Raw genomic sequence first — 13,246 nt, 5'->3', positions numbered from 1 at the left:
GAGAAAAGGGGAGGAAAAAAAATTAATAATAATAATTACATGTAAGACGTTTGCATTGTAGGGGTATACATGCAGATTTCAGATATAAAATCGGTGATTGAATGTCAAATGTTTACTCGCTGAAATGAGATGATTTCCTATTAAGTCAATAGGGACATTGGAATGTTTGGCATAGCAACATGGCGGAGCAGTGGCTTCACAGTAATGACGTCATGAGCAATCCAGTTCTATATTATGGCTGCGTCCGGCGGCTGGGAAGGGACCGATGCATCTGTACGATGGGTCTGTGGCCTTAGGTAACAATTAAAGAGTAAATAAAGTATGAATCATCGAATATTAGAATAAATGTACTTATTGTAGAATCAAAGTCTGTTTTTTTTTGCACTTTAAAACCATCACCAGTGAGGTAAACACTTGTGTGAAAAATCACAAACTGGTGCAAACTTCAACCTGTTATTGCACAGAAAAATTTACATGAACCCAGGGGTGAGTTTGAAGTGACTATGGGCTTAGCTCAGCCATAGACCCACTGCACCCCAAACACAAAATACAGCTAAATGCATTACTGACAAATTGCATGTTTTGGAAGAACACTTTATTCCGTTTCAGTAACAGCTCATGTATGTCCCTTTTCTGTTACATCATGTGTCTATGTCATATTTTACTTATTGTTGTCAGCCTCTGTGTCTTTCCTGGTGTCTCCATCTATTTGTTGACTGTATCTCTCATTCCTTGTGATATTGTTCTATTTGTTGTCTTTCCAGGTCTCAATCGAGTATTCAAGCCAATCAAATATTTCAAACCACTTGTGTTAAAAGGAACTTTTTTTGCAGCAGCAGGCAGTTGCCCCTGCCTGCTGCTGCTCTAGGTAATTAATTGGCCTGCTGTTCTCATCTGCCCTCACTCTTGTCTCATCTGCAAAGTAAAGATGCAACATGTCAGTAATATACTGTATACTGATAGATTAATTTATTCTGCTGCTTCTGCTTTAAATTAAAGTTAAATGCACAGCCTATGGAACAAAGTAAAATGTTTATGCTATTGTCTATTATGAAAATATTATTTTAGTAATGACATTTTTGAATAAAAAAACACAATCCTGCTGGTAGGCTACCTGACTTTTCCTAAAAGTGTCTGTATTTTAATTTGTAATGTTTTTATATAAATAACACAAAAGACAAAGAAAATAATGATCATTTATACCTATAACTACAGGCATGGTCTTATCGGGGCTTCTAATGTTAATCTTTCCAGCGGTTGATGGTTGCTTAGCAACTGTCAGTAGCCTAGTTTCACACCATTTTGTTATCGACAAAGTGAAAATGCGTAAAACAAATTATGCATGTTTCATTCAAATGACATATGCATCTGCATGTTTCCATTCAAATGACCTTTTATCGATAGAAATGGTGTGTGTGATGACGTCATGCCTAAAAAACCTTTTTGGTTTAGCACAAAAGAAATCTGCCCTGAGGCCGTTTCAATTCAGAAATGTGTGTTTATCGCTAATTCACATCCCAGATGTCCCTAATTATTTTCCTCTGAAGTTTGGGTAAAATGGGGAGAGTATTGAGACAATTCATTAAAATTTGCCAGTTTACTGTAATTTTAATTTCACAAACAAAAGGCAAAAGGGAACAGTTGCCCTTCTGATAGGACTGTAATATTGGTCCTGATGTTGCAGCTATCGCAGGTTGGCACCGGTTCTGACCCAAAAGTTGATTGTCATGGCCCTGTTCAAGCTGGCAACCTGCTGGCAAAAGTAGTGGGAAAACTTTCTGTCTCAGTATAAGGAACATCCATCGATGTGTATATGCTGTGTGCACTGCTATTAAAGAAACACTGATGCGGTGTAATATCAGGGTTTACATATGATACATTCCTGATATTCAATATTATGAACAATCATCTAATCTAAAGCATCGCCATCACAACTGCATTATGTCCCGCATATTTCTCCAGCAACTTTTAATGACCAACTGAACTTGATTGTCATCTAAAATTTATTTTAGCTTCATAATGCAAATTAATATTTTCTGAAGAAGCAGTAAATGTGAAAAATGAGGTAAAGATGGTTAGATTTAAAATATTTAAACGTTTTAAAATGTTCAAAACTAGTTTTCTGAAAGTGAACTCATTGCACAGATAGTTCTGATAGTTTATAGTCTTAAAAAACTGCAGAACATTCTGAGAAAGTCATTCAGCCACTTTATTCATCTACACAACAGGGTAAAGCTAATTTAAGTTTGTGTAAAGAAAATACATATATATAGGTCTAAAAATATATTATTTATTTTGTTTGGTAATTATTATTTTTTTATTTAATACAGATCATTTTGGCAGCATTATTTCAAAAGTAATTTAAATAATAATTTAATAAAATTGGGCTGTAAGTTTAAAAAAAAAAAAAAAAAAAAAAAGAAGCATGCTGAAGCTTTTCACCAAGTATTATGTATTTATTCTTAATTAAAAACATCTTTGTGCACATAAATTATGTTTTTTGTACTGTGGGCTAATTCCAAGACTGCTGTCTATTATTTTGAATGGGGTGGAAAAGTAACTTTAATAAATAAACGGATGGATACTGCGATTAAATTAATCGCAGACAGTGGCCATTCATTTGTTCAATGTGCACAAGATATTTGTGTTGGCATTTCTGGAAGTGTCACGTTTGCAGATCGGCTCTATATGCTGTAAAGATGAATCCATAATCACATACAATAAATTGGATTTGAATACTGTTGTAATGATTAACACAGGCTAACGATTGGGGCAAACTCTGTCATGTGACTATGCACTATTTTTGCATTAATGCCAATTTTATTGACAAAAAGTGTTTCCAAACCATTTTTTGGCGACATTTGATGTATCGACATAGAGTTTATGCGCTTGGTTTAAACGGAAAAATATTATGTTGACATTTGTGACATTAGTGATAATGTGCGTTTCCATCAGCTTTATTTTGATGCTCTACAACTTTTTTCGCAAAAAATCCTTGGATGGAAAGATAGTTAATGACTGCTATTCCTATTCTAGTAGATACAGAATTCCGGTAGTTCTGGTGTTAATGATAAAAAACTAAGAATACTCTTAATTATTTAAAAATAATGTATGTTTACATGAATACATTTAGTCACCAAAAGGAAATTGTTTTAGATTTAATCAAAACTTTCTTGTCGTGTGTGTACATAAACTAACCAGCAAGTTCTAGCTAGGTGGTTTATATAATGTTAGAAGGTTAATTGAGTTGTTTGAACTCAAAGAAATGCTTACTTAACCGTTGTTATGTTGAGGCCTAATGTTAGCTAGCTAGCAAACACAACCCCTGCACAAACCTGTAGCCGCTAACTCTGTCTCTGCTGCTACACTTTGAGTTTCTGGCATCCTCTCAAACTCATCCACTGCTTGTTTCTTTCTAAATAAGTTACGAATGTAAATTTTTTCCCACTTGGTCTTATGCAACTCTTGACAAACGTTATGCTGAGCTATAACTGGGCATTCAGAACTCTATCTGGACTGGCAGGTGCTTTGGCTGTGTGTGCGTGCGTGGGCGCGAGGGGGGTTGTTGGTCAGGGGAGGAGTCGTGAAGTAAGCGGTGCATTCATATGATTGCAAGACACGGAAGTAGACGTCTTTATATAATCGCGCAGCATTGTAAATGGTAAATAATCGGAGTACAAATATATTATTGGAATTGGATAATAAAAACCCGGGGTTAGTACAAAAATACCCGGGCCTTAAGCCCCAGAAGCCCAGGCCTAACAACACCACTGCATTTACCTTGCTTCCAGTATTCTGATGACTGTTAGATTGCTTACATTATAGGTTGATATCTTTGTTTAAACTTTTTGTTTTTGTTTTTCTTTCTTATTGTCTTTTTGTAGATTGGAATAAATATGGTGGAGTACCTCACGCTGGCTTAGATGTCAAGGCCTTATTCCCTACATTCTACACTTAGCAAAACGGGCCTGCACATAGATCATTTTAAATTATTAATTTAATTAATTTTATGGATTTTATACATTCTTTGCATAAATAGGTCTCTAGTAATAGACACTAGATTTATAAGTAACATTTAAAGTGATAGTTCACCCTAAAAATGAAAATAGCCTACTCTCAACATTTACTCAATGCAAGTGAATGGTGACAATAATTTTGAAGCTCCAAACAGCACATAAATGCAGCATAAAAGTAATCCATATGGTTCCAGTGGTTAAATGACTGTACCCCCCCACCCCCACAAACACACACACACACACACACACACTATCACGTTTAAAAGTCTTTTAGATGTTAAAGTGGACATTTAGAGTAAAGAAAGAACTATCATATCACTTTTGAAGATATGGATTTAACCACTGGAGACATATGGATTACTTTCATGCTGCCCTTAAGTACTTTTAAGAGCTTCAAAGTTCTGGCCTCCATTCAATTGCATATAATGGACCAACAGAGCTGAAATATTCTAAACAATACAAATAATTTTAGAAGCAGAAGAAAGTCATACACATCTAGGATGAGGGTGAGTAAATGAGCGATTTTTCATTTCTGGGAGAACTATCCTTTTAATAATACAATGGTTGTTTAATGCGTTTAATGCTTTTAACTGCGTCTAGGTTTTTTTGTTTTTGTTTGTTTGTTTGTTTTTTGCACAAAAACGCGTTTGGTGTGAACAGCCCCTATAAGTTCCGAGACACAGCTTTGCTGAACAGCTGATATACCACTCTGAATGTATTCCCCGCCTCTATATTACAAGAGGAGGGTGAAGAACCGTATCGGATTTCACACCAAACCCACCAGAGCAGAGACATGAATCGGGAGCGGATGGAAAGTTAGTGAACGGAACTCAATGTGTTGACATCCCTTACCTTTGTGGAATGCGCCAGGTAGCCTACAAGCGGAAAGAACAGACCAACTTCAGGTAAACTATCTTATTTCCGATACACCCTTATCCACTGTGACATATTTGTGAATATTTGTGTTTCTGGTGAATTCGTGTAGGTTATTGCAAAAGACAGAAAACTTATTTTAAAACAAACATGTTTCCTCGCTGTAATTGCTCGTATTGGTTCAAGAATCTGACTGAGTTTATCATTATTTCTATAAATCATGGTTGTCTTGTTTAGAAGTTTATTATGGGTCAGAGGGCAAAGTTTCACTGGTAGGAATGTGAAGGTCTCCACATTTTTGTTGGCTGTTTGAGTTTTAGCTGAAAGGTTTCATAATGCGTGTTTAGCGCTAATAGCTTTCGACAGATGATTTTAGGTGTGGTGTCTGAAGAGATTCAACATTTATTCGGAGCTTTACAGTCCAGCTACGCTGTATTCATTATAACAAGCCAGTGCATGCAAAACCCTTCTTATTACTGGCCTGAAGCAATGGATGTCAAATATTAAATAGGTGTCAAATAATTGCACTTCTCTCAGAGTCTGGATTTTATATGTTAATCATGCAAACACACTACTCAGAAGATTTGTCTGTTTACAATATATATATATATATATATATATATATATATATATATATATATATTATTATTATTATTATTATTTATATTTTTTTTTCATTTGGACAGGTTAGGAGTTACAATGAATGTTGGGTAGCTCACATGAAATAATCAAACATATAAATCTATATTCTATATATTAAAGCTACATTCACATTTTGCAGACACACAGTTTAACATTGAGTCCAAGGGTTATAAATATGTTATAGCAGGTGTTCAGCTTTCCCTCCCCTTGTCTTGTAGCCTAATTATCTTCAATGGCACTCCTAATGACAAGTGTGGGTGCAGCCTTTTCTCTCTCTCTCTCTCTCTCTCTCTCTCTCTCTCTCTCTCTCTCTCTCTCTCTCTCTCTCTCTCTCTCTCTCTCTCTCTCTCTCTCTCTCTCTCTCTCTCTCTCAGTCCCTTGTTGTTTAGAAGGGTATATTTAAAGCTGAGTTTTGTGAATTCTCTCAGTGTCTTCATCAGAGAACTTAGCCTGAAAAGTTGATTTGATTAGCATTGCATGCGTTGTTGGTTTGATGGAATGACCAAAGTCAGCTTCCTTGCTCACAGTAATCATTTCTTTCACAGGTCTTTAACTTATACCAGCTCGATCATGCCTTCCCATTGCTCTCCGTTCTTCTTCCCGGATCAGATGACTTTCATCCTAGTGACCATTCTCCTAATGCTGGTTTCTGAAGTTCATTCCCAAGGTTACATACTGTTGTCTTTTACCTTTCTCTCAAGCTAACCTTATAGGCTTTTGTGCTAATTTCTGCTAAACAGTTCTTTGTAATGATCCTTACATTTAAAATTCTCCAGTTTATGTACTTTTGTCCCTGTATTTCAAGTACTTTCACATGTATCTGTGTACTCCTCTAAGAGTGTTTATTCTGCTGCACTTTGCATAATGTTATGGCTCATGTTGCAGTCATGCACACAGACACAAAATAGTCACATTAAAGAGATAGTTCACCCAAAAATGAAAATTCTCTCATCATTTACTCACCCTCATGCCATCCCAGATGTGTATGACTTTCTTTCTACTGCAGAACACAAATTAAGATTTTTTTGAATTTCTCTACACAATGCAAGTGAATGATGATAAAAAAAAATGCACATAAAGGCAGCATAAATGCATAAAAGCGGGCCAAAAAAATTTTTTATAAAATCTTGACATCTGCAGTCTCTTTGACGATATGATTTTAAGCTTGATCACAGTTTATAGCGCCATAGGTTGCTTTGCATGTGCGTCAATCACTAGGCAGTGTAATAGAGCTTGAAATCATGATCGTGCCTAGAGACTGCATGTGCAGATGTACAGTGAAAAAGGAGTTACATTTTGGTATGTTGTCACCCAAAACCATTTGGATTGCTTCAGGAGACATTGATTAAACAACTGAAACTTCAAGTGCCACAGAAATGACACAATTCACCTTTAACACATTTGTGTCCTTTCTGGGCATTATTTCTCAACCACTGAGATCTTTTCTGTCATGAGTGACCTCTATTGTCGAATCGTGTTAATATCTCCAGGTTTGCATAAACTACATTAAGTATAGAGGCTGAATATCTCTGATGTTAATTATTAGCTGTCCAATCACAAAAATCCAAAAATGCTAGGAATGATTCTTTTTTGGCAAGGTCTCTTTACGTAGTGTTGCATGAACTAGCAGCTTACTCAACATGTGGCACGTGGAAAGGAGCGGAGCTAAGGGGGGTGACCAGGGGAACCCCATCTTTTGCGGCCCTCATTATGATTTAATCAGAAAAAATATATTTATCAATAGCCTTTCTAATGTGCATGAATTAAATTGAGGTGTTCCTTTATTTATAAGCAGCTCTCTGAAATGATGAAAGTAACTCTTTGAAAAATTAAATCCAAACCATGAGAAAATTGAACTGTTACATCCCTAATTAAGGCTTTTATATAGGCTTGTATGATTATGTAAAAAAATTAACTTTGAAAATAGGCAGGAGTAAAGATCTGAGTGACTTTGACAAAGGCCAAGTTGTTATGGCCAGATGTCTTTGTCGGAGCATCTCTGAAACGGCAAGGCTTGTGGGATGCTCCTGGTCAGCCGTTGTGAGTACCTACTGACAGTGGTCCGAGGAGGGAGAAACCACAAACCAGCGACAGAGAGTTGGCCAACCAAGGCTCATTGATGTGCGAGGGCAATGAAGGGTATCCAGTCTGGTCTGAACCAACAGATGCTCTCCTGTGGGGTAAGCCATTGAATATTTGAATGATGGTTATTGGAGGAATGTTTCACAACACACAGTGCATCGCACCCTGCTGCGTATGAGGCTGCTTAGCTGCAGAACGGTCAGAGTGCCCATGATGACCCCGTCTACCATCGAAATCGCCTACAATGCATCGGAAATGGACTTTGGAGCGGTGGAAAAAGGTTGCCTGGTTCGTAGATTCACGTTTTCTTTTACAGCACATGGACGGCCATGTAAATGTGTGCCGTTTACCTGGGGAAGTGATGTCACCAGGATGCACTGTGGGAAGATGACAAGCCGGTAGAGGGAGTGTAATGCATTGGGCAGTGTTCTGCTGGGAAACACTGGGTCCGGCCTTTCATGTGGACATCAATTTGACACGTGCCACCTACCTAAACATCTTTGTAGACCAGGTACACCGCTTCATGGCAATGGAATTCCCTAATGGCAGTGGCCTCTTTCAGCAGGATAATAAGCCCTGCCACACTGCACACACTGTACAGGAATGGTTTGAGGAACATGACGAAGAGTTCAAGGCCATCAAATTCCCCAAATCTCAATGCGATTGAGCATCTGTGGAATGTGCAGGACCAACAAATCAAATCCACGGTGCTCCACCTCGCAACTTACAGAACTTGAAGGATCTACTGCTAATGTCTTTGTGCCTGATACCACATGGAACATTCAGCGGGTTGGCGCTATTTTGGTGACACATGGAGGATCAACTGCATATTAGGCAGGTGGTCATAATGTTTTGTCTCATTGGTGTACACAGAAATAAATTACTTGTAAAATGTACTTAATCTTATTTCTCTTTTTACATTTTTGCACACAGTATTTCTATTTCGTAGTAACATTTAATGGTATAAAAGTAAGTAAAATCTACTTAACTTCATAACATAATATTGATTAAAGTGAGTGAGCAATATGTAATACATTTACTGTACTAAAGCATAAAATAATATCATAATATGTTAATATTATGGTTATCAATGGAATATGGAATACAAGGTTATCAACTTTAGGATTAATACATGATTATGCACTGTAAAGATAATAAACAGTCCTAAATATTACATCTGTATAAGCAAGTGCATTCATTTTTACTTGTTTAAATTGAGGACAAATGTAGAATTGACTTATTATTACTTAGATGTATTTTTTTACACTGGGATTTTTTTTATCAGTTAACATACATAATGAGAAGAATGTGGTAGCATCTAAATTAACTGTTTTTATTCAAATCAAAAATATCATCAACCTGTATGAATCAACCTGACTATATTTGGCTATACAGTTTAACATGGAGAAATAGTTTTAAAATAAAGTAGAAATAACAATTACTTGTTGCCACTTTATCAATGTACTGTATTGTGATGCTTCTAAAATGCTGTCTGAAAACAATTTTTGTTTTGTTTGGGAAATGTCATCTACATTACTGCAAGTTCATCTAACTGGACCAAACATTGCAACACCCATGCTTGAAGTGTATTGTAATCCCACGCAACAATAATAATAAAAAAAAGAGCAAAAGTCAGACATTTTCTGCATGGTACTGTATATTCAAATATACTGAAACAGATTAAAATCTTCTGAGTAAAGTTTTTCACTCCACATCTCAAACGTTTAGCTGTACATTCATTCTATACACTACTTTCCCCAAGGGAAGGAAACTCTTGGTAAGCATCTCACCAGAGAAGAATACTCTGTAGAATGCAAATTTACTGCAGGCTGTTGTGCAATCCCCAGACAGCTGCACAAAGCCCTCAGTGGATGTTGTCACATTTGGCAAAGAAATTTGTCTTCAAAATGCTTGAAATAATTTATGTGTGCTCTTTAGTCTTCTTGTTATCACTGTCTTCCCTACAGGATACATGCTTTGCCTGTTTTCTGCTCTGTTTTTTTGTCTGAACGATTGGCTGCACATTTGTTGACTTCTGGCTTGGTGGTGCTGCTGTCGGGCGGAAACCTTCTTTTCGGCTCTGATCCACTGCCAGTTAATGCAGAGCATTGATATTTATGTTACCACACTACAAAAGAGTGAAAATGTGCCTTTACTTATAAAGGCTACAGACTGGTCAGTAAGAGGGACCAAAAATATTTGTGATTTTTGGGGATTTCCCAGTTTTAACTCTCATCTGGGTATTGACAGTACATGCAAGCAGCCCCCTTTTAGACTGACCTTCAACCCCAACGAAAGGCAGATTTCCTGTGGTCTTCAACCCCCTGTTACCCTGTAAGCCATTACAGTGCCTGCTTTGAGTGGTCTTGGACAGCTGGGAAGAGGGAAAGACAGCAAGGAATATGAAAGAGGGGGATTGTGGCAAGTTGGCATGTGGAAATTATGTAGATAAGGTGAGGACAAGGGCAGAGTTGAGCAAGAGAACAGTGATGAAGGAAAAGGAGGACTGAATGAAAAACGTCCCGTTCAAATATTAGAACTTCTCAGAGGGGAAGTTGAGAAAAAGAGGCGTCTAGAGGAAGGCTTTGATCTTTGAAGAAATTCAGCTCTCAGCCTAACTAAAATCCCTAAATACAGAGCTCTTTTCCCATGATTCTTTCTGACAGTTACAAGCTTTTTTTTGTCCACTGGTCACTCTGTGCATACAGACACATTGACCATTGACACACATGCACACACACACTCACACTTACATTGTGTGTCCATATACTGTAGAAATCAACTATAAATGACTTCATTCTTTACACATATGCATTGCTTTGCTTATAACATGTTGTGAACTTGCATTTCCTTGAAAATTGCTCCATGAATCTTTTGTATATGCTTCCAGGCCGTTTGAAGCTGACAGTTCTGTCTGAAGATCGGCTGCAGATGAAATGGAAGGAGGCAGAGGGGCCAGTGCAGGGCTATAAGGTCCGTGTACGGCCCATTACAGGTGAGACTGCTCTAATTGTGGATACTGGAGGGGCTTTTAGAGAAAAGCTGTTGTGATTAAATGTGAAATTGGTGAACAGCTTTTCCTTACATATGTTGTATACTACTACAGTGTATACAGTATGCAGTGTCAGCTCACTGCCAACTAGATAAACATTATCATGATTCTATTGGCCTCATTTATCACAACTCATAATAACAAACAAATTGCAAATCATAAATCACAATCAGGCATTCTCAAGGGCATCGGCAGCAACCAATATCGTCTGCTAAATATTTAGATATTTGCTAAAATCTCATTGGTATGATAGTATAAAACCCTTTTAACCCTCAAAATAATTTTTTCTTTCTTATTTTCTCTCTCTCTCTCTCTGTTTCTTTCTTCCTTTATTTATTTATCTTTCTTTCTCTATTTTACTCTCTCTTTGTTTATTTCTCTCTTTTCTTTCTTCATTTCTTTGTCTTTCTTTCTCTTTTTTGCTATCTCTTTGTTTATTTCTCTCTTTTCTTCCTTTGTCTTTCTCTCTTTCTTTCTTTCTTTCTGTCTCTCTTTACTCTTTCTTCCTTTCTTTTTCTTTCTTTCTCTCTTTCTTACTTTCTTTTTCTTTCTATTTCTGTTTTTCTCTTTTTTACTTTTACTCTCTTTCTTTCTTACTTTCTTTCCATCTTTCTCTCTTTCTTTCTTTCCATTTTCTCTCTTTCTTTCTTTCTTTCTTTCTTTCCATCTTTCTCTCTTTCTTTCTATTTCTTTCTTTTTTCATTCTCTATCAGATTGTTCAGGACAGTTAAGGAATGTGTGAGAATTTTTAAACAATGATGGAATGAGGATAAGTCTCCTCGTACGCTTCTGTCTGTTATATCTTACCTATCTTGCTTGTTACCACTGTATCTTTCCGTCAAACCCCTTCTATCCTCACCCTTCCAATGCGCCTCTTTCAAATTCCTGCTCTCTCACTCACTCACTCACTCCCTCCCCTTTATCTTTCTTATCTAAGTTTCTCTTATCTTCTTTTCCACCCCAGTTTTCAGCTAGGTGAGTTCAGAGAATCTCAAGAAAGTTCACACAGAAAAACAAATATCATACATGTCCCATAGTGCGTAGACAGACAGAAATGGGCAACCATATGTAATAATACATTCTAACACTGTGCCATCTTCTTACACATTACTGACATACAGCGTGATTGATGTTCACTTAATCACCTAATCTGTATAATATGCACAATCAACTCACTGCCCATTCTCTAGATCCAGGGTTTTAAACCAGAGGTTAAAGGTCAATAGTTGAAATGTTGGAGGATGAAAGGTTTAAAATCCCACCCTAGATAAACATTTTCATAATTCACTAAATTATTTGGCGTACTTTACAATGAGAACTTTAAAACCACTATTACTTTTAACATTTGTGTAATGGGACATTCTTTTAAACCTGTGTTATATCGGATGATGGCTCTGTCATTCCCCCATATTATATTTTTAGACAAGTAAATCTGTGATGTGTACATCCTAAATTGGTCAAATGTGTTTTGCATTTCAGAGTTCGCCAGACTTGAACTTGAGTATGCTGTGAAAGCATGCTTGCGTTCTCGTTCTCCATTCATATTGAATGAAATGGAAGGAGCATAAAATGTAGTAAATTCCCTTAAATCTATAACACCTCTTTATCTTTCACAGAGGTTCCTCAGCCAGAGCTAATGCTGACAACCACACGCGGCCGAGCCACAGTGGCAGGCCTGGACTCCAGACAAGAATACCACCTACAAGTCTTAGCACTCAATGGAACACAGGAGAAACTCATTGCAAAGAGACGCTTCACCAGTAAGAGTGGAGGATGAGTGAGAGAGTATGAGAGAATCAGAGTGCATGGAATGGAGGAAGGCTGTAGTCATATAAACTGATGAGGAACAGGTCCTGACTCAATTAATAAGTGAATGATCATGGGAAAGGAGGATTATGTGAAAAGGTTCAGAGAGAGAGAGAGAGAGAGAGAGAGATAAAAAGATTTCTGAAGAAAATTTGAGTGGTACTTGCCTGTTCAACAAATGCCACAAAAGTGCTAAGGTTTTGGGTGGTGGCCTGGGCAGTTTTTTAGCATGTTGTTATGCAAAGGTGTTTAAGGTGGTTGCTAGCTAGATTAAATGCTGTTGATAAGGTGTTATGTGTGGTTGTTAGCATGTTGCTACCCAGTTGCTATCCAATTCTGCTATCCACACTCCAAGTCTCTTGGTACATCCCAAACCGCACACTTCTGCACCATTTTGTAGTGTAAGGAGTGCGATGTTTACACTAAAATGTAACAAAACAAAGTGTACTATGAGTACCTCGATGATGCACTACTACAACTGTCAAAACGGAGTGTGGAATGTTGGTCAGAGTCCAGAATTGCATACTACCATGCTACTCTTACTATTTCAAGTAGGGCGAGTAGTATGGGTAGTATGCAATTCCGAATTCAGCCTTGGAAACTTCAAGCAGTCAGCGTTTGTGACTTGCTATTCATAACGAAAGGGGCGGAGTTACCTGGCTGCATTGCTAGTCTGACAAATCAATTGTAAATAATGGAGAATGTGGTAACTGTGGCACCTTTCAAATATGAGTTGATTGCTTTACCATCACCCCACACTGTGTGAATATGTACA

The 13,246-nt window shown here is 37.2% G+C and overlaps 1 protein-coding gene across 1 annotated transcript in view; it reads left to right on the top strand.

Moving 5' to 3' along the window:
- Window positions 1-4,792: 4,792 nt before the first annotated feature.
- Window positions 4,793-13,246, top strand: part of LOC127619059 (collagen alpha-1(XX) chain) — a 50,209-nt gene continuing 41,755 nt past the window's right edge. The window contains exons 1-4 of the mRNA XM_052091788.1: window positions 4,793-4,921; window positions 6,077-6,198; window positions 10,504-10,608; window positions 12,282-12,425. Of these exons, the coding sequence (XP_051947748.1) occupies window positions 4,878-4,921; window positions 6,077-6,198; window positions 10,504-10,608; window positions 12,282-12,425 (415 nt within the window). The 5' untranslated portion in view covers window positions 4,793-4,877. The remainder of the gene's footprint in view (window positions 4,922-6,076; window positions 6,199-10,503; window positions 10,609-12,281; window positions 12,426-13,246) is intronic.

This window comes from Xyrauchen texanus, chromosome 25 (assembly GCF_025860055.1).
Source record: "Xyrauchen texanus isolate HMW12.3.18 chromosome 25, RBS_HiC_50CHRs, whole genome shotgun sequence".
Taxonomy (NCBI): Eukaryota; Metazoa; Chordata; class Actinopteri; order Cypriniformes; family Catostomidae; genus Xyrauchen; species Xyrauchen texanus.
The sequence above is the reverse complement of the archived record's forward strand: the minus strand, read 5'-3'. Positions and strand labels throughout refer to the sequence as shown.